The sequence below is a fragment of the Euleptes europaea genome, chromosome 1 (genome assembly GCF_029931775.1).
Source record: "Euleptes europaea isolate rEulEur1 chromosome 1, rEulEur1.hap1, whole genome shotgun sequence".
Taxonomy (NCBI): Eukaryota; Metazoa; Chordata; class Lepidosauria; order Squamata; family Sphaerodactylidae; genus Euleptes; species Euleptes europaea.
In genome coordinates this window covers 72,773,410-72,799,470 of record NC_079312.1, presented here as the reverse complement: position 1 = coordinate 72,799,470, position 26,061 = coordinate 72,773,410, and the positions used below count along the sequence as shown (strand labels likewise).

The 26,061-nt window shown below is 45.4% G+C and overlaps 1 protein-coding gene across 2 annotated transcripts in view; it reads left to right on the top strand.

Moving 5' to 3' along the window:
* The first annotated feature begins 217 nt into the window (after nucleotides 1–217).
* GRM2 (glutamate metabotropic receptor 2) overlaps nucleotides 218–26,061 on the top strand; it is a 56,577-nt gene continuing 30,733 nt past the window's right edge. For both annotated transcript variants that reach the window (XM_056865759.1, XM_056865751.1), the window contains exon 1: nucleotides 218–799. In XM_056865759.1, the coding sequence (XP_056721737.1) occupies nucleotides 305–799 (495 nt within the window). In that variant the 5' untranslated portion in view covers nucleotides 218–304. The remainder of the gene's footprint in view (nucleotides 800–26,061) is intronic.

Genomic DNA, 26,061 nt, shown 5'->3' with positions numbered 1-26,061 from the left:
ATATACTATAACAAACTAACAAACTGTCTCCCTGTCTCCCCCTCCCCCGCTCCCGTTCTCACAGGTGCTGTAAGTTTCCTTCTGCAGAGGGGCTGGTAAAAGTGCAGCCACTATCAATACCAATGATTGCTTTCACTGGGATACACCTGAGGATGAATGTTCCACAGGCCACCACTGAGCCAAAGGTGATATTTCCACGAGGTGCCAACTAGAACTGTCTCTCTGGCTCAAGTGCCCACAGCAAATGGTAGGTCAACAGAGACCTTTGCTCTGACTAGGGTGACCTGGTGGTTCAGAGATCCTTATGTTGCCCCCGTCAGGCAACGCAATGGCATTCTCTGCCACCATATGGATTCTGCTGGTCTACCCTCTAGCATGTCTCACCAACAGCCAGAATCCCAACTTCAATGTGGCAGCCAAGAAGGAGATCAGCTTGGAAGGTGACCTTGTTATTGGGGGCCTCTTTCCAGTTCATGAGAAAGGTAACCCCACAGAGGAGTGCGGCAAGATCAATGAACATCGTGGCATCCAACGTCTTGAAGCTATGCTGTTTGCCCTAGATGAGATCAACAAAGACCAACGCCTTCTTCCAGGCATCACACTAGGGGCCCACATCCTAGACACCTGTTCCAAGGACACATATGCCCTAGAACAGTCGCTAGATTTCGTCCGTGCCTCACTCACCAGAGTGGACGGCTCTGAACACATCTGTCCCGACGGATCCTACGCCATCCATGATGATGTGCCCACGGCTATCACAGGGGTTATCGGGGGCTCTTACAGTGACGTCTCCATCCAGGTATTGTGAACAAGATCTAGTGGAGAGGCAGAGTGGGGTGTTTAAAACCAGAAAGCATTATGGTCAAGGTCTTATGATACTTATCATAAGCGTGATGTAGTGGTTAAGAGTGGTGGTTTGGAGCAGTGGACTCTAATCTGGAGAACAAGGTTTGATTCCCCACTCCTCCACATGAGTGGCAGACACTAATCTGGTGAACCGGGTTGGTTTCCCCACTCCTACACATGAAGCCAGCTGGGTGACCTTGGGCTAGTCACACTCTCTCCGCCCCACCTACCTCACAGGGTGTCTGTTGTGGGGAGGCAAAAGGAAGGTGATTGTAAGTTGGTTTGATTCTTCCTTAAGTGGTAGAGAAAGTCGGCATATGAAAACCAACTCTTCTTCTTATATCTCACCCATCATTAGAGTTAAGGCAGCATGTATAACATTTCCTGGAGGTGTCCAGTCCAGGCACTGACCAGACCCAGAGCTACTAGCTTCACTGAGGTTGCCAGATCACATGCCTTCCAACCACATCCTGAGGTTAGCCATGCTGGGGATCTCAAAGAACAGTGCTCTGCCTACGAACCTGGCATGGTGATATGGGAATGCAACAGTGAAACCAGACAGAAAGCATTACATTAGTTCGTTTCAACGGGTTGTAAACTGTAAACAAATTTAAATCTATGTCCATCTGTGAACTTACTAGGTGGCATTAGGCAAGGTATTATCTCTCTTGTAGCCACCACCCCAGTCTATGTAATGGCGATAACACTGTGGCATACTTACAGGGATGTTCTGAGGATTTCTTTTAAAAATATATATTTGATTTGATTTTTCAGGGTATGGGGGGGAAAGAATAGGGAAAAAGGGGAGAGATTATATTTCTGTGTCCAAGTTTAATTAGTACACTGCAAACATACATCCGAAATCAATTTAACTTGAAGTACACCCTGCAATTTCTCTTTTTTACAATAAGATATGTTATATTTCATTTTTATAGACACTTCATAAGTACGTGCTAATAATTTCCCTAGTAATAATATAGATATCCTCTGTTAAAAACTAAAGCTACATATATCATCTTTGTATTTTATGTTTCTAGTTAATACTCTAAAAAGTTGACAGAATTTGGTGATGTAGCATATTTATCATATAGTGGTTGCCAACTTATTAGATGGCATTAGGCAAGGTATTATCTTTCTCTTAGCCACCACCCCAGTCTATGTAATGGGGATAAAACTGTGGCATACTTACAGGGATGTTCTGAGGATTTCTTTGGTGGTGGATGGAAGGATTGTTGCTTATTCCAGTGCATCGCAGCTTCTGTAAACCGTAAAAGAGTCCCCTATTTCAGATTTTACATCTCTAGTATATTGCTAATTTTGGAATTTTGTTCTGTAAACCTAAACTGCCTCCATAAGTGCCCAAAGGTCACCTTGACACTGTGTAGTCTTTTCATGGGAATTTAAGCCCTACAGATTTCAAAGGATTGCAAGCTTTCCCACACTACTAAACAGAAGAGATTTATGGCAAGATGAGGGATTAGGGCAAAGCAGTGTGGGCTATGCCTGAAACGTTCATGGGAAGGGGCTGTGGACGGGTGAACACCTTTGACAGTGATAATGTAAGATGATCAGGTGTATTTGTGAAAATATAGCAGACAGTCATTGAGGATGGTAGCATATGATTTAGGATATGCTGGGAAGAGATCTATTCACATGTAGTGAATGAGTCGAGTGCCTTTTTTTTTTTTTTTGCCTAGGGTCTATGGGTATTTCTCAATGTCCTGACTTAGCTTTACTGACATTTCCTGAGATGCAGTGAATACGATAATCATAGCCTGAGTCACGTACCTGTAGAAGAGCTGAAAACCCTTTTTATAGCCTTCTCTGACCGCCACCTCTGCCTTTTGGTCCATCCCTCCCAACAAACGCTTAGTGGGATGTGAGGCAGGCTAACGCAGGGACCATGTCCCAGAACATTCATATGACAGAGTAATTAGCTGCTGCTCCTGAGAAGCCCCAAGGATGTATTAATGCTATAATTAATGCAAATTAATATATCATTATCACGTACAGAGCCCGTTGCTGAGAGAGAGGATGGAAAGCCGCTGTCTTGCTTGCAAAAAACAAGGCAGAGCCTGTTTCCAGGACTTTGCTGTTAGATCTCTGGCCCACTTCCCCAAACCACAGCATGATAGCACGGCTATTTCTTCCCATTTGGGATTTAACCTTCCAGGGAGACTCATTCATTCAAGAGAGAGGATGTGCGAGGGAGGCCTGCCTCAGCAACCCCAATCCTAAGAAAGAAAGAAAGAAAGAAAGAAAGAAAGAAAGAAAGAAAGAAAGAAAGAAAGAAAGAAAGAAAGAAAGAAAGAAAGAAAGAAAGAAAGAAAGAAAGAAAGAAAGAAAGAAAGAAAGAAAGAAAGAAAGATGCCACCCTTGTGCTGTTCAGGCCATTCAGCTGTGTCTCCTTGAGCTGTGTTTGCTTCAGTCTCAGATTTGACCCGGATTCCTTGGGCAGGAAGGCCACAGGATCCCTTTGAAGACACCTGCGACCAGAGCCATCTGTCACTTCATTTCCTACAGACTCACCAGGCTAAACTCCTCCTCTTCCCCTGCCCTTAATGAAATGCCACTACTGTGCACAAAAGACAGGCTGCCGGAGCCAGCCTTTTGTGATGGGAACAGACAAGCCAGGGGCAGGGCGAGAAGAAAGAAAGCTTCCGTTGTGAGGAAGGATGATGCTGTCTGACTCTCAAAGCAAGTCCTCACAAGTCTTTTATGCATGGCTGTTTCCCCCACGGTCACCCCTCCCACAGCTTCGGGTCTTTGTTTGGATTATGCATTGCCATATCCGACCGGCAGAGCTCGCCTCACTCTTCCCCGGCGTTTCCCTGTATTTTCAAGGACCTGTTTTATCTCAAATTTGAAAACGCCGGGGAAAAGCGGGGAAAAGCAGGGGGAGAGGGAGGCAACCTCTGACGGTTGGAAACAGCATGCATAATCAAAACGAAGACCTGAAGTCATTGGAGAGGTGATTGCAAGGGAAACAGCCATGCATAAAAGGCCACAAGTCTTTTTGTTGGATGATAATTCACAGTGGGTAGCCGTGTTAGTCTGTCTGCAGTAGTAGAAAAGGGCAAGAGTCCAGTAGCACCTTAAAGACTAACAAAAATATTTTCTGGTAGGGTATGAACTTTCGTGAGCCACAGCTCGCTTCTTCAGGTATCTGAAGAAGTGAGCTGTCGCTCACAAAAGCTCATACCCTACCAGAAAATATTTTTGTTAGTCTTTAAGGTGCTACTGGACTCTTACCCTTTTCTACTTTTGTTGGATGGTTTATGCGCCGGCTTTATACACCACATATAGCTGCCTTGTGCTCTTGAGCAGAGGATCCAGATGGTGAAAGGGTCTGAATGCAGCTACACTGGGCTTGAACTGTGCAATGTGGCAGGGTTGGGCTCTGCAGTGGCCCTGCTGGGCCATGATATGAGGGCAGCATCAGCAGAATGCCCTTCCAGGTCCTGCTAGGGTTGCCAACCTCCAGGTACTAGCTGGAGATCTCCCACTATTACAACTGATTTCCAGCCGACTGAGATCAGTTCACCTGGAGAAAATGGCCACTTTGGCATAAGAGTATAAGAAATGCCCTGCTGGATCAGACCAAGGCCCATCAAGTCCAGCAGTCTGTTCACACAGTGGCCAACCAGGTGCCTCTAGGAAGGCCACAAACAAGACGACTGCAGCAGCACCAGCCTGCCTGTGTTCACAGCACCTAAGATAACAGGCATGCTGCTCTGATCCTGGAGAGAATTGGACTCTATGGCATCGAAGTCCCTCCCCAAGCCCTGCCCTCCTCAGGCTTTGCCCCAAAAACCTCCCGTCGGTGGCGAAGAGGGACTTGGCAACCCTAGGTCCTGCCCTTCCTCTTCCCCTCCCTTTCAAATGTAAAGTTGCACACGACTCTTTTCACTGCTGGCTACTTAGGGTCAAACTGCATGTGATGCTGGGAATCTCTGATGAGGTTCTCCCTTTCCTATGGGTCATTTAACTGGAAAGCAGCTGGGGAAGGGTGGGGAAGGGGAAATTAAATACCCCTTTGTTGTTTCCTGATTGAAAATGCTCCCTCCAAGGCTGCTTGAAGCCTCAGGTGTGAAAAAAGGCAGGTTCTCAAATTGACTCCCCAACCCCAACGGCTTATAGCAGTGATGGCAAACCTTTTAGAGACCGAGTGCCCAAACTGCAATCCAAAACCCACTTACAGTGAGGGAAAAAAGTATTTGATCCCCTGCTGAATTTGCCCGTTTGCCCTCTGACGAAGAAATTACCAGTCCATAATTTTAATGGTAGGTCTATTGTAGCTGTGAGAGACAGAATAACAACAGGAAAAACCCCTGAAACCCAGAAGACAAAAGTCAGAGATTGATGTGCATTATAATGAGTGAAATAAGTATTTGATCCCTTTGCAAAAGATGACTTAGTCCTTGGTGGCAAAACCCTTGTTGACAATTACAGAGGTCAAACGTTTCTTGTAGGTGGCCACCAGGTTTGCACACATCTCAGGAGGGATTTTGTCCCACTCCTCTTTGCAGATCTTCTCCAAGATTTCGAGGCTGATGTGTAGCTACTCGAACCTTCAGCTCCCTCCACAGGTTTTCGATGGGATTAAGGTCTGGAGACTGGCTAGGCCACTCCAGGACCTTAATGTGCTTCTTCTTGAGCCACTCCTTTGTTGCCTTGGCCGTGTGTTTTGGGTCATTGTCATGCTGGAATACCCATCCTCGACCCATTTTCAATGCCCTGGCTGAGGGAAGGAGGTGCTCACCCAAGATTTGACGATACATGGTCCCGTCCATCGTCCCTTCGATGCCGTGAAGGTGTCCTGTCCCCTTAGCAGAAAAACACCCCCAAAGCATAATATGTCCCCTTCCATGTTTGACGGTGGGGATGGTGTTCTTGGGGTCGTAGGCAGCATTCCTCCTCCTCCAAACATGGTGAGTTGAGTTGATGCCAAAGAGCTCGATTTTGGTCTCATCTGACCACAACACTTTCACCCAGTTCTCCTCTGGGTCATTCAGATGTGCATTGGCAAACTGCAGACGGGCCTGTACATGTGCTGTCTTGAGCAAGGGGACCTTGCGGGCTCTGCAAGATCTCAGTCCTTCACGGCATAGTGTGTTACCAACTATTTTCATGTTGACTATGGTCCCAGCTGCCCTGAGATCATTGACAAGTTCCCCCAGTATAGTTCTGGGCTGCTTCATCACCGTTCTCATGATCATTGCAACTCCATGAGATGAGATCTTGCATGGAGCCCCAGACTGAGGGAGGTTGACAGTTAGGGTTAGGGTTGTCACCTTCTCACCAAGCTGCTTGGCAATAGTCTTGTAGCCCAGTCCAGCCTTGTGCAGGTCTACAATCTTGTCCCTGACATCCTTGGACAGCTCTTTGGTCTTGGTCATGGTGGCTAGTTTGGAATCTGATGGATTGATTGCTTCTGTCGACAGCCGAACCATAACCCTAACCCTAATCTGGCTGGTTGATAGGGGATCAAATACTTATTTCACTCATTATAATGCACATCAATCTCTGACTTTTGTCTTCTGGGTTTCTGGGGGTTTTCCTGTTGTTATTCTGTCTCTCACAGCTACAATAAACCTACCATTTAAATTATGGACTGGTCATTTCTTCGTCAGAGGGCAAACGGGCAAATTTAGCAGGGGGTCAAATACTTTTTTCCCTCACTGTATTTATCACAAAGTGCCAACACGGCAATTTAACCTGAATACTGTTTTAGTTTAGAAAAAACAACTCATACATTAAAATCCCCACTTCATCCCATTCTAGTGGAGTCGCTCTACACAGGATCGCGCGCCCAGACGGTCTCCAGGAGGCATGCCCCTCACCTTATAGAGCGCGTAGTGCAGGTACAGGTAAGGGGTGCATCGCTGGAAGTCGTGCAGGGTCTTGGCCGGCGAGTAGCGGAGCTGGAAGACGGGCAGGCCACGCTTGCAGCATCGCAGGCAGGAGGTGCGCCGCAGGATGTGCCCGAAGAGCTCCAGCTCAGCCAGCCGCTCGTCCGGCGTGGCGCCAGGACCTGGCTCTCCTAAGGCTGGCTCCCTGAGCCAGGGCTCCCCCGGCACCTCGCTGCCGCACTCCTGGTGGCAGTGCGCCTTACTGTTGTGCAGCAGGCGGTGGAGGCACAGGCTGGCCTCCAGGGCGCGGACACTCTCCTTCCTGCCCTTGACCTCATACTGCTCCAGCGCATAGGCATAGGCGCACTGCAGCGGCAGCATCTCAGCCGCCGGGAAGCCGTGGAAGCTGTACTTCTTGTACTGCACACTGGCCAGGGCGGCCAGTAGCAGTGGCGGCAGCAGCCCCCGGCTTCGCCACTCCATGCTCGTCCTGCTGCCGCTGCCTGCTACTGCTGTGGAGCCGCTTGGCCGCTTGGAAGCCCATTGGGAGGCTCCAGGAAGCAGGGGGGAAAGGTAGGCGGGAGGCAGGCGGATCCCGCAGGGTCTTAGCGTGGCCGGCGGGTGAGGGGAGGGACCAAATGGCCAAAACGCGCTCTCTAGATGTGCTGGGGCGATGGCGCGCCTGCCCACAGAGAGGGCTCTACGTGCTCCTTCTGGCAAGAGTGCCATAGGTTCGCCACCACTGGCTTATAGCTATCTACGGCAACATTGCCCCCTGCTACAGGGCCATGGCCCTAGTCAGTTGGGCAGCTCAGTTACAGACTGGGGCATCTGATAACAGATCTCCAGCATCAAATGTAGTTTGGCCTTCAGAAGTGGCAAGGGAGGGAAGAGTAGACCCAGAACTGACATACTTCCTTGGTCCTCCTATGGGACTCCACCCAATAAATTTTTCCCTTCAAATGTTCCTCCCTATAGGGTCTATTGGTTCCATTCTGAAATCCGTTACCAAAGAACTGGGGCAGAGTTCCCCACACACACTTTAAAAGCCGTGTGCCACTGAGCTATAAAGAGGAACTCAAGAAAAAACACCTCTTTTTAAAGAGGTTACAGGTTAGGTAGAAGAATGTTGATGGTAAATGAAAAAGAACAAAGAAGAGGGACGATTTCAAACAGTGGAGGGAAAGGAATGTAGTGGCAAAGACTGGATGAAAGCTTAAAACGAGGGAAAGTTAACTGGGAAAGGGAGCAAGAAATAGAAAAAGAAAGGGGGGAAAGAAAGGAGAGACAGGAGGGGAAATACGAAGAGACAGAATGGAACTGATTATCAGCAGTGAAATCTGTTTGAAATATCCACAGTGAAAACAAAAAGGTCACCTTGTTTTTCCACTTTGATGGTGCTTGCGGGCAGGCGAAGTGAAGCAAGCAAGACCCCAACACAGAGGGGTAGAAAAGCCCAAAAGAGAGCTGTTTAAATCAAGGAATTATACGCTAAATTAACAGCCCAAAAGGTGGGTAAATACAAAGCAGTGCCGGGAGTCATACAAAGTGAGAGGGGGGCCAGGCTGGCAAGATAATTAGACAGCTTATTAAAAAGATAAGCAGATAAATTGGCTACAGCGGCAGTCCCTCTCCACTGAGCTCTGCCGTGGTGGCACTACAACACAAAGACATTTATTAATAAATCCGGGCTCCTTTCCCTCACCGCTGTCCCCTGTGCTGCGCATCCCCTCCAGGCTGGAAGAAACCAGAGTGCCCTCTGTCTCTGGTTCTCTCCTGCGATCCCCCCTGGGGCTGGCAGAGAAAGCTACAGATTTGATCCAGCTGAGACAACACGTTTCTAAACAGCGCAGTGGATTAACACCTTCCTGCTTCCCTCTCCGCTCCCCCAAGAACGGTGCAGCGGAGGATGTGTGGAAAGGAGAGGCTTGCTAGCAACGGTGGCGCGCTGCATAAATGTATAAGCCCGCACATTTGTCCTCCCTTCCCTTTGCCCGATGGAGCTAATTAAACTAACGAGGTGACTCCAACCTCCTTCTCAAGCAAGCTGCGATTCTTCAGGGCCGCAAAAGGAGCAGAGTTCAGGGTCATGGGAGGACACGGATCATGGTTTTGCACGCACCGCCTGGCTTTTGTTCTGATTCCCATAAATGTTTGCATGTTTAAAAGTTTTGTGAGAATCATTCATCCACACAATGAAAATTAGAGTCATCCAATCTCAGCTGAAGAGATTTTCCGTAAGTACACGGTATGTGGATGACCCATTTAAACAATTTCACACATCTTGGCTCAGGGAAGCATTTCAAGAGCTGGTCATGGGGAGCAAAGTAGCATCATAGTTATGTAATGAGATACCTTGCTCTTGTAAGCAACCACTTGCTCGTTCATCTGTGGTGAATGAGAATCGCCCTCCAGGTGACTAAGTCGGGAAACCTTTAAAGTGTTGGTGCTTCTTTTATTTTAGGCCACAAATGGTTCACATAAGCCAGGCAAACTAGTACAAATTGTTGTGGGGCTGGTAACGTTTCAAGGCTGAACTATAAACCAAAGGGTTAAAGATATTGAGCGACAAGCAGATTTAGCAAGAGTGCCTCTATTTATGGCTCCCCCCCCACTCCAAATTTATCCTTGCACCAGCAGCCTATCCCCGGTTCTTAGAGTTAAACAAATATAGGAGGGCTTTTACCTTGGCTAGGTGCGCAGCATTACCCTCTGCTATGTTAGAGGGGAAATTTAAGAAGATACCCAGGGCGGAGAGACTCTGCCCCTGTAAATCCGGGGATTTAGAAACCACTGAACATGTTCTCCTGAATTGTAACTTTTACACAATACCTCGTTCTAAGTTTATTGAGCCCCTCATACTGAGGATGGGACCTGACAGGGAAAGAGAAAAGATTGAAAAGCTCCTACATGGAGTTAATCCTTCAATCACCTCTCAGGTAGCAAAGTTTTGTATGGCAGCAATGACAATTTGTTGCCATAGAGTAGTCTCTTACTCCAAATGGCAGATGTAACTTGGATGTTATTTATTTTACTATTTTTTTTTAAGTGATTTAAGACTCAGACTGTAAACCTTTGTCTGTAAGACTATTCTAGTCCATGTATTTTGTTTTATCTGGCCAAGGGCCGTAAATAAACAATCTAAAAATCTAAAATCAAGGCTGAACTATTTTGCATAGGATAATTTTGAGATGGTGAGGTGCAGTTTGATCTTTTCTCCTCGGGAATGTGATGGAATTATCATTGTTCTGTACGTCCCATGCTATGGCTCTAGAGGGCGCTCATACATGTGCATGTATGGATCTGTGTTTTAGTTCCAACCACTAGCAAATGATACATTATTAAATGATACATTAGCAAATGTATCATTTAATAATCAATCAATATCCCAGTGCTATGTCTGTCTTCAGCATCCACCAATGAAGCTAGCAGACTTAGGTTCAAGCCTAGACCCTAATTTTTATCCTTCTGCTGGAAGCCCTTTGCTAGCCCCATGCACAGGGACTGGAGAAGGTGTGTGTGTGGGGGGGGGGGTGGCTACTGTTCAACCACAGATCCAGAGCAGGAAAATGTTCAGCTGCATCTGGTCAACCCACAAGTTTAAAATAGCTATTTGTGAATCACTCCTCTGTGTTGCACAAGTCTGGACTGACTCAGAGCAAACCTCGGTTGACTCAGATTCCACCCATTACTTTGAGCTGTTGCCTGACCCCCATGTGTTAATTAGAAGCCACATTTGAGAAAGAGGAAGGAAATGATAAAAACGTGTTTATTTTACCAACTGGGGTTTGTCTCCAAGAACAGACTTTTCTACCTTCAGTGCAGAGTATCGTTACCCAATGATAATTTCAATGTTCAAATTTACACCATGGGTTGGGTTGCTGCTCGAAAGTTTTCTAACTTGTCTCAGGTAGGTGTAGTACCGCCAGTTGTTTTGGATTATTAGGGCTGCCTGCCGATACTTCTTGTACCGGGTTTTCTTGAGCCACATCTTAAATATAGACTGCAGGAGGACGGCAGACTTCTGAGGCCAAATGTACATCACCAATGCCCTTATCCTTCGCCTTTCCTGGAGCCTGCAGAAAACACGGGCCCACCACTTCTGGATGCACCACACACAGATGACAGCATGCTTCAGAGTGCGCCGGACTAGCTGGCCACGCCACCAGGCCTGGAGAGTGACAGCAGACTGGAAGAGAAGTTAAAGGGGGGGGGAGAATGTCACTTTGGGCTATGAAATGGGGAATAAACTGGTTGTCACTATAACACAAGCAAAAAGGCAAACAAAAATGTTTTCCTGATAGATCAAAGAATCAGTGATGTCTCAATGAAGGCCAAGGTAACGAACCGACACCAAGAGGGCATTAAAAATAGGAGAGTCCCAGTCTTGCCATCTGAGATGAACAATTTGGCCACAGCCTTACATTTGAATTAATAAACAATATATATCTGCCATCGTTGCAACCACAGTGTAGACCTGCAGAACTCTTTGGGGGGGAGGGTCAGGTTCTGGTTCTGGCCTGTGGGAAGAGGTAGACTGCTTTGATGGTTTGCTATGATGAGTTTGCTCAGCTCTTTACAGATAAAATTGCCCACATCTGTTCCACCTTGGACTCTGTATTAGCAGTTAAAAGGATTGGATGGTCCCAGGGTGCTGACTTGTATAGTTGTATAGGATACCTTTCAGGATGTGAACAGAATTCTTGGAGGTTTCAGGCCTATCTCCTGCTTGTATGACCTTTGCCCCCCCTGCCCCCGGCTACTTAAATCTCCGAGAAGAGGCTGGCAGACTGGGTCCAGGAAACAGTAGATGCCTCCTTGAGAGAGGGGGTAGTTGCCCCTGTCTTGAAGCAGGCAATGGTGCATCCACTCCTAAATAACTTACTCTCAATCCAGAAGAGTTGAATAAGTACTGTCCAGTCTCAAATGTACCATTCTTGAGCAAGGTGATGGAATGAGTGGCGGCTTCATTCAGCGATTCCTGAATGAAGCAGGTGGTTTGGATCCTTTCCAGTTTGGCTTCAGATCTCATTATGGGACTGAAACAGCCTTGGTCACCCTGGCAGATTACCCACTCCAGGAAATGGACAGGGGTAGTGCAACCCTGTTAATTCTTCTGGACCTCTCAGCAGCTTTTGATATCATTGATCATGGTATCCTTTGGGATTGTCTTATGGGTTTGGGACTAGGAGGCACCATTTTGTGGTGGCTTTGGTCTACCTCAAAGGTAGGTTTCTGAGTGTAGTGCTAGGGGACTACTTGGCTTCCTGGCCACTGCTGTTGCTACCAATATGCAGATGGCACCCAGCTCTATCTTGTACTTCCATCAGATCCCAGGGAGGCTGTGGAAACTGCAAACAGGTGCCTAGAGAAAGTTTTGGAATGGATGAGGACTAACAAGGTTGCACTGTACAAAATGCACTGTTTGCAAACTTATGTGGATACATTATTTAGGACTGTGGTCTATACTGCTGTGTATAGCTTATTTTGAGTAGGGTCCTATGATGTAATTTCTGGCTCGCTTAATCTGTCGTGTTAATAGTTATTAACTATTAGCCTCTTTCTGGTGTTTCCAGGCTTCTAAAATCTTAATGTGTTGTTTATTGAATGTCCCATTCTGTTGATTGTACCAACTTACTTTGTGTAATTCACCATGAGTCCTTGTGAGAAAGGTGGACTATAAATAACACAAATAAAATAAATAAAAGTTAATCCAGACAAAACAGAGGTACTACTGGGGGCGGGGAGTTTGAGCCAGGAATTGGGATGTCTCCCGTTGTGGATAGGGTAGCACTCCCCCTAAAGGAGCAGGTTCGTAGCTTGGGAGTGCTTCTGGACTCAGGCCTCCCATTGGATAAACAAATAGAAGCAGTGCCCAGGAGTACCTTTCACCAGGTTTTGCTGGTGAGTCAGCTGTGGCCCTTCCAAAGCAAAAAGGTTTCTGCCACTGCGTTGCATGCCTAAGTATCTTCTAGATTAGACTACTGCAGTGTGTTCTACATGGGGCTGCCCTTGAATATTGTCTGGAAGCTAGAGTGGTACAAGATGCTGCAGCCAGAAAGCTGACTGGAGTGGGCCATAAGGACCATATCACTCCAGCCTTGTTCCATCTACACTGGCTTGCAATTTCCTTCAGGCCCCAATTCAAAGTACTGGTATTGACCTTTAAAGCTTTATATGGTTAAGGACTAGTATGTTTTATATATATTTGTAGGTTAAATAATATTTTAATGTTGAAAGGTTTTAGTGTTTGGAATATTTTAATGTTTGTCACCTTGGGGACCCTGAGCTAGGTGGAAAGCGGCATAAAATGTTTTTAATTAATTAATTAATTAATGCCCCCATTGAAAACCTGGTAGCAGCAGAGATGGTGGCTGTGGAGGAAAAGTCTGTCCAAGATGGCTCCTGCCAGGCTTCCCTAGTTCATTCCCTCTGGGCTCCCTCCAGAACAGCAAACCATTGTAGAAAGCCTACTCGATGATACCCTATAGCACTGGTTCCCAACTTTTTTGAACCCCTGGGCACCTTAAGAATTGTGACACAGGGTGGTGGGTGTAGTCACAAAATGGCAGCTGTGGGAGGTGGATCCATACACAAAGCCAGAGAAATTGCATGAAAGAAGAAGGGTAACTGAAGCAATACTCTGGAAAAGAGGAGTAAGAGACAGAATAAAAAACAACACTGTGGGGGCAGCTGCTGCTGAAGCAATGTTATTTTAATCTGAACGGCCAATCGGATCTTCAATGGCCAATCAGAAGCCATGATGGGTTAGCGCCCCTCCTGGCCCCACCCACTTTCTGAAAACACTCGGCAGGCACCAGGAAAAGGGCTGGTGTGCACCGTGGTGCCCACAAGTACTTTGTTGTGGACCCCTGCCCTAGAGAACTTTGCCTCTATGGTGTCATTATAAATATTTCAGGGGTAGCATATTTTCTCATTTGAAATGGTAAAAAATGTGTCACTCCAGAAAGCTGCTGCCTGCAGCCAAAATATGTTTCACAGTGGTGTTAGTTTTGGCTCTGCACACTGGTACTTCCTCCTATTTTTAGTTTTCACCTTTTTGACTTGGTTTACTATCCAGTATACTTCTGGCCCAGGCTAGCCTGATCTCGTCAGATCTCAGAAGCTAAGCAGGGTCAGCCCTGGTTAGTATTTGGATGGGAGACCACCAACGAATACCAGGGTTGCTATGCAGAGGAAGGAACTGGCAAACCACCTCTGTTAGTCTCTTGCCATGAAACCCTCCAAAAAGGGGTCGCCATAAGTCGGCTGCGACTTGACGGCACTTTACACACACACACATACTTCAGATCTAGACAGCCTAACCTGGATAGCCCAGGATAGCCCAATCTTGTCAGATCTTGGAAGTTAGGCAGGGTCACCCCTGGTTAGTATTTGGATGGGAGACCACCAAGAAAGTCGCAACGCAGAGGCAGGCAACAGCAAACCACCTCTGAACGTCCCTTGCCTTGAAAACCCTATGGGGTTGCTCTAAGTCAGCTATAATGACAGCAACCCCCACAAAAAAACCTTCAGACCACGTGTCAATCATTTTTTTCAGATCAATGGCAGACCTTCTTTAGTGCTATTGTTTTTCTAGCCCCAGTCATGGATCCGCATATTGATAACTACATATTTTTTGAAAGAGGGGAGGGGTCATACTTATGGAAGTGTGAGAAATAGCCTTGCTGCCTTGTTCACTCTCTTTTTGTAATTTACAAAAAGCCCTAAAGATGTAAAGTGCTTGGATAAAGGTCATCTGAAGCAGCAGATACTTTCCCTTTATCCCCCCAGAAAGGGGGGGGGAAGGGGGGAATAAAAGTCATTAAAATCTATTTAAAAATATATGTAACATGTCCCTTAGATTAGCCTCTGTAACAGAGGACTGGAGAATGACCAATGTTAACACCCATCTATAAAAAAGGTTCCGGGGGGACCCAGGGAATTACAGGCCAGTTAGCTTAACGTCTGTTCCAGGTAAATTGATGGAAAGCATTATTAAAGATGGAATCATCAAGCATATGGAAGGGCAAGCCCTGAAGAGCAAAACCCAACATGGCTTCTGTAAAGGTCGGTCCTGTTCTCACTAACCTTATAGAGTTTTTGAAAGTGTCAATAAGCACGTGGACAGGAATGAGCCAGTGGACATTGTGTACTTGGATTTCCAAAAGGCTTTTGACAAAGTCCCCCACCAAAGATTGCTAAGCAAACTTCATAGTCATGGGATAAGAGGAAAAGTCCTCTTATGGATTGAGAACTGGCTGAACAATAGGAAGCAGAGTGTAGAAATCAATGGTCGGTTCTCACAATGGAGGGATGTGAGCAGTGGGGTGCCTCAGGATCTGTGTTGGGACCGGAGCTTTTCAACCTTTTCATCAATGACCTGGAGTTGGGGGTGAACACCAAATTTTTTAGGGTGGTTAAAACAAAATCAGACTGTGAAGAGCTCCAAAAGGATCTCTTCAAACTGCAGGAATGGGCATTAATGGGCATTAAAATGGCAAATGAGATTCAATGTGAGCAACTTCACATATACACTGATGGGATCTGTTCTGGCAGCGACAGACCAAGAAAGGGATCTTTGGGTAGTAGTGGATAGCTCAATGAAGACGTCAGCCCAGTGTGCGACTGCTGTGAAAAAGGCAAATCCCACGCTGGCCATAATTAGACAAGGAATAGAGAATAAAACTGCTGCTATCATACTGTCCTTGTACAAATCTATGGAATACTGTGTACAGTTCTGGTCACCACACCTTTAAAAGGATATTGCAGAGCTTGAGAAGGATCAGGGGACTAGCGCAACGGCCCTAGGGGAGCAGTTAAAACACTTAGGGCTGTTTAGCTTAGAAAGAAGGTGGTTAAGGGGAGACATGATAGAGGTCTATGAAATTATTAATGGTATGGAGAGAGTGGACAGGGAGAAGCTTTTCTTCCTCTCTCATACTAGAATGAGGGGTCATCTGCTGAGAGAGAGAGAGAGAGAGAGAGAGAGAGAGAGAGAGAGATGTATCAAAGACCTAGGCAGTTGTGCATATTTACGTCTGTGTTGATGTTATAGATCAGGGGTGTCGAACACAATTGTTACGAGGGCCAGATATGACATACCGTATTTTTTGCTCCATAAGACACACATTTTCATAAGACGCACCTAGTTTTTAGAGGTCTAAAAACTTGTCCTATGGAGTGAATGCCCTGGGAGGCGGGCAGGGCCGCACAGAGCGAGCCGGTACACGCCCCCCGTCTCCCAGCTGGGAGACGGGAGGGCGCACAGAGCCGGCTCGCGTCATTCCAGGGCACCAAGCCGGCTCTGTGCGCCCGCCCGCCTCGCCAAGCCAGCTCTGTGCTCCCCCCCCCCCGCTTCCCAGCTGGGAGGCTGGCGGGCACACAGAGCGGGCTGGGAGGCGGGCGGGCGCACAGAGCCGGCTCGCGTTGTTCCAGCGCGCCAAGCCGGCTCTGTGCTCCCCCCCTGCTTCCCAGCTGGGAGGCGGGCAGGCGCACAGAGCCGGCTGGGCGGGCGCACAGAGCCGGCTGGGCACGCTGGAACGGAGCGAGGCAGCTTTACCCTGCCGCCTCCCAGCACGCCCAGCAAGCTCTGTGCGCACATTCGCTCTATAAGACGCTCAGACATTTCTCCTCACTTTTGAGGAGGAAAAAAGTGCGTCTTATGGAGCGAAAAACACAGTAAATGTCACTTGGTCAGGCCGGGCCATGCCTCGCCAGCCCAGATCGAAAGTGGGGGATGGTGGCTGCCTCGGCTGGCTCGCGGGCCGGATAAGGGCTCTCAAGGGGCCAGATCCGGCCCTCGGGCCTTATGTTTGACACCCCTGTTATAGATGCTGGTTATTCATTAGCTAGTTTGGTGCCTTGCCTTCTCTCCAACCATTGGGAAGGAAGGGAAAGCAATGACAGCCAAACACCTTTTGGTACCTGAAGCACAAAATCCAAATGGGACCCCCTGCTCCATTTGTTAACATGGGGTGCTTTCTAAAAGGAATGTGCACGCTTCACTGAAAAGTGCAAGAGCTGCTTAAAAGCATGACTGTGCTCTTGGCAGCTCCTGCACATTTCAGTGAGGCTGATGTAAGAAAACGTTCCACAAAAGTATTCTTTTTTGCCCCCAAGTTGCAGCTGACTTATGGTGACCCTGTAGGATTTTCAAGGCAAGGGACATTCAGAGGTGGTTTGACATTGCCTACCTCTGCGTAGCGACCATGGACTCCCTTAGTGATGATCACTCATCAAAGTTCTGACCAGGGCCAACCCTACTTTGCTTATGGGATATGACCATATCGGGCTAGCCTGGTCAGGACCCAGGTCAGGGCCCACAAAGGCATACAATTAAATAAATTTTGTTAGTCTTTAAGGTACTACTTGACTCCTGGGTAATTTCCCCAATAGATTCCCTGGGGCGGGGGGTCTCCCTTTAATGGCACCCCAAATCTGTCCTGTAAGACAATTCTGCCTCAGCTTGCCCTATTAGAAGATTATATCTGAGGGAAAGTAGGAAACAGAACATCCTGCATTGAGGTGGATTCTTGCTTTTGCCCTGCTTTATATTTCAAGGCCTTTAAAAATCACAATATGTGGCGATCAATTTATTGGCCTTTTGACTGCTGACCCATTTGAGCTATTAAAGCCAGTCAAACATGAATAACCCTAAGCTTTCCTGATTGGAGGTTTTCAGTGGAATCAAAGACTGACTGCTCAAATCCTGACTCTCATTTGTCATGTGCCTGAGGCATAAATTCCACATAGCGTCCAGAGCTTGTCTGTCTTTTTTTTTTTTTAAGTGCATCACAGGATGTACTATGGATCTATTCTACTTTTGATTAAATGTACACAGCATCCTTGATAAGCACCCATGATAGCTGAGGAAATGCATTCCTAAGCAATCTGTGTCTGGGGACTGGAGGGTGGTGTAGTGGTTAAGTGTGGTGGTTTGGAGCGGTGGACTCTAATCTGGAGAACCGGATTTGATACTCCACTCCTCCACATGAACGGCGGATGCTAATCTGGTGAACTGGGTTGGTTTCTCCACTCCTACACCCAGCTGGGTGACCTTGGGCTAGTCACAGCTCTCTTAGAGCTCTCTCAGCCTCACCTACCTCACAGGGTGTCTGTTGTGGGGAGGGGAAGGGAAGGAGATTGTAAGATGGTTTGATTCTTGCTTAAGCAGTAGAGAAAGTCGGCATATAAAAACCAACTCCTACTCCTACTACTCCTCTTCCTCTTCTTCCTCCTCTTCCTCCTCTTCGTCTTCTATTTGCCACTAGCATTGCCACAATTAAGGAGAAACATAATCACCTCCCATTCTGCACAGGTTTTCATTTGTGTGTGTGACAGTTTAAAGCCACTGCCTGACAAAGAGCGGGAATGTTCAAAGGACAATGAGAATGACCACATAACTGAGTACAACCAGCTTACTGCTGGCCACATACAAGCCTGGTACGTACCTTTATTGCCATGTACAGAGGTGGTATTGGTTCAGGATAAGCTGGTTGCTCATTAGCAAAACTTCTTGGATACTTGACACCCAAAGGAAAAGAGAAAAAAACATGGTAAATGTAGAGAAGAGCTTAAGGCTTAAATAGTGAGAACATCCCAAATGAGCCCCATACTACAAGAACTCTGAAGCGGTTAACACATAACAAGACTTCCCCTGTGATTCTGCCATGTACATAAGTTGGATGCAAAGACTTGGAAGAGCGATTGACTAGGCTATGCCACGCTATTAGGTATACTCTGTTCTTCCATTCTAAAAAATGCTCCAGCATTTCAGACTTGTCTAGAAACCACAGCCTTAGTTCAAACTTTCTAATTCCAGACATGTGTGGGGAGCCTTTGGCTACTCAGTGAAGACTGAAATGCACTCTGTATAGGCTGAGAAATTTCCCATGATTACTTCATGTGTTCTGGTTAGAGCTGTGCTCCAACATTCCAACATTAATTCTTTAACTAGACTTCTGTGAGCTTTACTGTGGAGGCATCCAGATTAGCCAAAAGGATCACACAAAAGAAGGATACAGAGGTGGTGGCAGCAATCAATAAAGAGCATCTCATGTACATTTAGGCAGATGCAAAACAACAACTGATGCTCCTAGAAATGCACAAAAGCCAAATTGGGCTTTCCAATGTTCTTTATGAATGATTGCCACAAAACAAAACAGTTTTGCATTAAAAAAGGATGTAGCATGACACACCTTAATGGCGCACCTTGCCCCAGAATGCTTGCTGCAATCCTAGTAGTAAAACTATTTGGGAAATCGAATGTGCAAATGCATTGCCTGTGTCCAATGTATTGATTCTGATTTTTAGGAGGCCTTTATTCCATTTATATTAGGTATAAAGTTGATTACAGTTCATGTTGGCATACTTAGAAATTCTGCAGTTAGAATACAAGAGTACTTGACCATATAAGAAGCTCACCAGCTAATGATTTTCATTTCCCTCTGTTTCTGGTGGGATACATTAAGGACCTGTCATTAGTAAGACACACTGAATAATAACCATAACCAACATAAGTGATTATTATTTTGTTGCCTGAAAAAGCTCACGTTTCTGGGAAAACTGAGGTCAGGAGGGAGGAACACAAAAGAGAATAGTCATTGTTGTCTTCTTAACCTCTCGGTTAGTTCTGTAAAAGATTTCTCCTGGTGGAAATAAATTCAAAGCAAAGCCTGCCAGCAATTAAATCCAATGCTTGACTTTTCCCTCAGGCATGTTCAGGACACTGTTGTTCCATCTCTGGTCTGCATTACTTTTTCTTGAAAAAAAAATGTATGATGGGTTCTTTGTGCTATGTGCTAGAGTTCTCTTTTCATTGCTGTAGTTCCTTCAAAGTTCCCATGACTTTTTTCCTAAGTAGTTCTAGCTCTTTTCAGACGACCAGAAAGTGTGGAACTGAACATATTGGGGGGAAGGTTTGCATTCACCACACCCCCAAGCTCAAACTTTCATACTTTGATCAAATCGGTGCGCAAAGAGCCTACGTATATACAAATTGTATGCTGAGTGTGTACCCTACATTTTACAGGATGCCAAATCACATGGAGAGAGTGTCTCACCTGTATATGTACATAAGCTCTGTACACACAGAGCCAACCAAAGTATGGGGATCAGGGCGGGCTTGCTGCCATAATCCTGATCCTCTTTCCATCTGTTCTTTCTTCAGAAAAGGCTTCTGCCTGCCCTGTATAGATGCAAGGACAACCAGACAGAAGAGAGTCTATTTCTAAGTATGTAATTTCCACAACAAACAGCTATAATACCACTGTACAATCTGCAGTGCTGTAACTAACAGTGCAATCCTATGCAGAGTTACTCCAGTCTAAGCCTGTTTAAATCAATGGGCTTAGATGGGGGTAACTCTTCTTAGGATTGCATTGTAAAAGTGTAAATGCTACTTACACAACATGAGCTTATTGGTTCTCCTGAACAACATGCCCCCATAGTGGACTTTCATTCAGGAATGGCCCATGTTTCAAGGAAAGGTGATATTTGACTTCCAGCAGGTGAAGTGCTCTTAGAACTTGGGTTGTACACTCTGATGTCATAATGAATATGCTGACATCCCCACTCAGAGCCTGACCACCACTATCACTGGTCTAGTTAAGGATGGGTCTGTCCTTAACGACAGTCTGTTGTTGCTAATTGGCTGGACTAGAGAGGAGTCACTCCTGTGTGTGCATGTGCCATGGAAACGGACTGAGGTTTCTTCCTTGTGGAGCAAGTTTCTTAATCAATGGCGAGGCAGTGGAGGCAGAGAGGGAGGCGAGATGCAGGCAAAACCTTAATAGCTTTAGACAGATGTTCATCCAAGCAAGTGATTGCATCTGCCAATAGATGGCATGTTCGCCATTCCTTTCTCCTTCGTGCCTAACTGTGATTAACGGCACATATGGCCGGATATTGTTTTCTTTGACAAATTCATGGCAAACTTCTCCTGTGATTCACGGTATGCAAACACACTACTGGCATTTCCTGAGATTCTGAAAACCACACGCATTGCTTAATCGGCAGCCCCACCGCACATAAAGGTAAAGGTACAGGTAGTCCCCTGTGCAAGTACCGGGTCATTATTGACCCATGGGGTGACACCACATCACAATATTTACTAGGCAGACTATGTTTATGGGGTGGTTTGCCATTGCCTTCCCCAGCTGTCTACACTGGGTAGCCAGGTAGCAAGCTGGATACACATTTTACCGACCTCAGAGGGATGGAAGACTGAGTCAACCGTGAGCCAGCTACCTGAAACCGACTTCTGTTGGAACTCAGATCAGGAGCAGAGCTTTGACTGCAGTACTGCAGCTTACCACTCTGTGCCACTGTGCCCTTCCCATAGCACATGGGAAACTCCTTTTGAAACTGAGGGGTGTTTCTAATGCAGTTTCTGATGTGGCATGGGCAGTATTGCCAACTCATGAAATAAAAGTTCTAGAAAGTGAAAGGGCTGGTGGCAGAGCACCCTGAGACGGCCAGCAAAGAACAAAACGCCTTCAGGGTTTGAACCTCATGGATTTTGACAGGTTCAGAAGTGGAGGCCACTGTAAAAACTATGTATTCCTAAAACATACAGTTAAAAGACATGACTGAGAAGAGGGAATGGTTTTGCTCCTGGCTTTTCTAGTAACCGATCCAAATGCAAAAAAATAAGGCTCAGACACATGCTGGTGTACGTCTGCTGTTAAAAAATAAAAAAAGTTCAATACTTCCACACAAGCCCTCTGTGCACCCCTAAGAATCTTTTTGGATTCCACAGGTTAATTTAACGGCAGAAATGTATCTGAAAAGGAACATAATTGGGCCTCCTCTAAGTAGCTCCTTTCTTTGCCGAGATAACCCTTTTTTCTTTATATCTCCGCAAGGGAAGGGGCGAGAAACTTTCTTAAAAGATGAAAGCTGAGAATTCAGAGAACCTCCTAAGCCTATTGTTGCAGTGCTCAAGTGATATATCGATATTTTAGTGCCGTTTAAAAAGAAATCAGTTGTCTTCGAGGGGGGAGAGGGAGAAGAGTGGTGTGACCATGACATTGAACAGTGGGCTGGTGGGTGGGAGTGGGCAGGACAAAGAAAACCGACAGAAATATTACTCATGAGGGAAAAGCTGGCTCAAATCGGCTCAAAACTTACAGTGAAAAGTAAAGGCACAAAAATACATGTGGAAATCAGGAGATAAACTGAAGCAATATGAGGCCAGAAGAAAACCCCATGCAGAAAAGCCCTAAGTGGGGGAGATCTGGGGTGAAATGCAATCATCTGGAGCCAAAAAAGTCATTTGTGGGAATTACAGCCCACTTGAGTCTATCATATATCATTAGATCCCTTCTAGTTCAAGGTTTTGCTATCCAATTCTACCACTGGGCACAGGAATTTCTAGTGACTACAACCCTTTGAAGACAAATGCACATAAAATGTCTTACCCCGCTAACCAAATGCCTATGGTGCAGTTACTTTGCATTTTGGGAATGTGTCTAAGTGGAATCCCATGATGCATTTGCTTTGAATGAACTCTGATATTCTGTATGAGCAGTGTGATTTGGAGACATTATTCTACCACTGTGATAGTTATCTGGTTTTTTAATACTGATCAGAAATGGATCACTTAGCCTTTAGGTCTCATAAACACACACACACACAAACGCTGTCAGTAAAGAAAGTTATCTCTGAGGAGCCTGGTTAGATTTCAAAGCTGTATTTTGAACAGGAAGACTTCTTCCATCATAAGCATGTCTGTACTTAAAAGTGGTAGATTAAACAATGACTGCAGGAGACCCATTAACAGATTTCCACAGTGGTTTTTAAAGGGAAATAGTAGACATATTGTCAATCCATATGAAGAACATATCATAAAGAAAGCTGGATTAGTTTTAGATGAAGGTGGAGTAAAAATTGGTGGAAGGAACATTAACGGTTTAAGATATGCAGCTGACACCATATAACAGCTGAAAACAGTGAAGACTTGAAACAACTACTGATGAAGGTTAAAGCAGGAAGTGCCAAAGCAGGATTATAGCTGAACATCAAGAAGCCAAAAGTAATGCCTACTGGGGAATTAATCAACTTTAAGGTTGACAATGAGGAAATTGAAATTGTTCAAGACTTTCTATTCCTTGGCTCCATCATCAACCAAAAGGGAGACTGCAGCCAAGAAACCAGAAGGAGATTCAGACTGGGAAGGGCAACCATGAAGGAGATAGAAAAGGTCATTATGTGTAAGGATGTGTTACTGGAGACCAAGATCAAGACAATTCATAATATTGTATTCCCTATTATTATGTATGGATTTGAAAGATGGACAATGAAAAAAGCTGACAGGAAGAAAGTTGATTCATTTGGAATATATATAAAATTTATTGGAAGCGCTATGTCTAGATTAAAAGAGCTTGAGTACCCAGCTCTCATACTTTGGCCACATTATGAGAAGAGTCACTGGAACAGACAATAGTGTGAAGAAAAGTTGAAGACAGCAGGAAAAGAAGAAGACCCAACATGAGATGCATTGACTCTATAAAAGAAGCCATGGCCCTCACTTTGCAAGACCTGATGAGGACATTTTGGAGGTCATTAATTCATAGGGTTGCCGTTAAGTCAGAAGTGACTTGGTGGCACTTAACACACGCACACAGCCATATTGGGTTCTGATTCAGAGTAGAGCTGCAGTAGGCGGGAAAGAGTTTAACCTTCCTCCACCCATGCAATTTAGCCAATTAAAATTTATCTCCTTCTCCACTGAGCTGCTATTAGACTTGGAAGGGGGGGAAAGATGAACAAAGAGTGAGATCCCATCTTTTCCCCTTCTGGGTCTACTACAAGCCAAAGGAGAGAAAGATTGGTATTGATCAGTGAAACCACACTGGGGGGGAATTAAGCAACTTCTCCCCATGATGTCGCAGCCCCAAATTACTATTGCCCTTTAAAGAACACTGGAGAGATCCATTAACAGATCTTCCAGAATCTTAGTGCCCACAAGCTTAAAACAAGAATTAGTTTAATTATCACAAATAATCTCAAAGTACAGGCCCCCGTTTTCCAGAAAGTACTGATTAATGCAATGTGAATATGACATCTGCCTCTTCCAAAGGTACTCATTCACCTGATTGGAGCTTTCCCCAGGATAATAGCTGCTAATGACTGGTTGATGACAAGAGAGAGAATTCTCCTTGCTAAACAAATCCTATTTCATAACTTGCTTTACCTGAACAGATCATTTTACGTTTGAACAAAAGAGTTCGCTTAGTTCTACCAGCTGTTACTGAAACTATCTACCTCAATTGTAATTATGGTGGTTAAATAAACAATGGCCCATTAACAATAGAGAAATGGCTGCATTATTACCGGGGAATTTAAATGGCCTTGAGTGTTACTTGGATTCTTTTAAAACTACACTTTGTGGGCTTTATAAATGACAACATCACACTAATAATTCAGAAATAAGGCCTGACAGGTGTGAAAGATTGTTCCCGTTTCTCATCGCATGTATGGTTAAACATGAGACTAAAGGTCAAATGCCCTTGACATGGCCTGTGGGGAGTCATTGAAGAGTAATTTGCAGTCCCTGGTGCCTTATTGCTGTTATAGAATGTAATTTTCTGCTTAAAATGTTTTTGTGCATGTTAATTATGCAGCAAGGTTTTGACACATCCTGAGCTGTGAAGTGTGTTCTGGCTCTCGACTCGGAAGAGCCTATTGGATTGCAGGGCCTTTCTCTATCCTGCCTCTTTTGTAGTCTTTATTTTTAACAAGCTCATTAGTGGGGATTTTTCTCCTTTGAAGATAATGAGCATTACTGCGGAGCATCTGGAATGAGTGGACAATTTGAGCTGCGGATTGCAGCGGTACCATCCGTCGCTCCGGTGCACATTTTAACTGCTGGCCATTCAATCTGACTTCTCTGCTCGTCAGTTCTTCCTCTGCTGTCAGGGCTCCTATGCCATTAACAGCTGTGCAGCAGACAGAAAGGCAACAGGTGAAGCTTTTCCCCATCATGGTATTTGCATACTGGGGAAAGCTCGAGCTGTGCAATTATGACTTGTGCGCAGCTATGAAATGCACAAAGAGTGTGTCAAGAAAGTGGCAGCAATCTCCTTTATGCTGCCTCTGATATGAATTATATTATAGCACCCGTAGTAGTTGTGATCACTCTGCTTTTTCTGATGTGGTTCTGTTTCAAAATGTAACAAACTGCTGCCTTATTTCTAAGTAAACTAGCATATTTTGCCCTATCCTTAATCAAATAGATTTTAATGCTGTGCTTTATACATTAATGCTATGCGGGGGAGGGGGTGCTTTTGCCAATACCTTCTGGCAGCATGCCACAAATTCCTCTTATTTCTATCATGCCTTATATCATTAAACAGAATATTTTTGGAGTGGTTTGTTCCTGTTGGTACGAAGAGGTAGCTGATGGTCCGAATCTTATTGGCTTTAAAAAAAAACTTTACTCTGAGCACATGATTGCTGGACTGCAGAGCAAGCTAAGTGCAGACAAAGCAGAGCAGCAAACCAAAGAGCCAGAGTCCAACAGAGGAACATCTGGATTTTCTAAAGCGCTTGGGGTAATATGTGACATACATTATGCTGTGCCTGGATCTGTTCTATGCAGATAATTCAATTGTCCCTAGAACACTTTTGTCAGCTAATTTATGACCCCTTCTACTGACACAGCCATGGTTGGTTGCATTAGGATCATGTAGGTTGAAGTGCCAAAGCAGGACTACAGCTGAACATCAAGAAGACAAAAGTAATGACTACAAGAGGATTACACAACTTTAAGGTTGACAATGAGGAAATTGAAATAGTTGAAGACTTTCTATTCCTTGGCTCCACCATCAACCAAAAGGGAGACTGCAGCCAAGAAATCAGAAGGAGATTGAGACTGGGAAGGGCAGCCATGAAGGAGCTAGAAAAGATTCTGAAGTGTAAGGATGTGTCACTGGCCACCAAGACTAGATTAATTCATGCCATCATATTCCCTATTACTATGTATGGGTGTGAAAGCTGGACAATGAAGAAAGCTGACAGGAAGAAAGTAGACTCCTTTGAAATGTGGTGTTGGAGGAGAGTGTTACGGATACCGTGGACTGCCAAAAAAACAAATCAGTGGGTTATAGATCAAACCAAGCCTGAACTCACCCTAGAAGTTAAAATGACTAAACTGAGGCTATCATATTTTGGTCACATTATGAGAAGGCAAGAGTCACTAGAAAAGACAGTCATGCTAGGAAAAGTTGAGGGCAGCAGGAAAAGAGGAAGACCCAACAAGAGATGGATTGACTATATAAAGGAAGCCACAGCCCTCGATTTGCAAGACCTAAGCAAGGCTGTCAAAGATAGGACATTTTGGAGGATGTTGATTCATTGG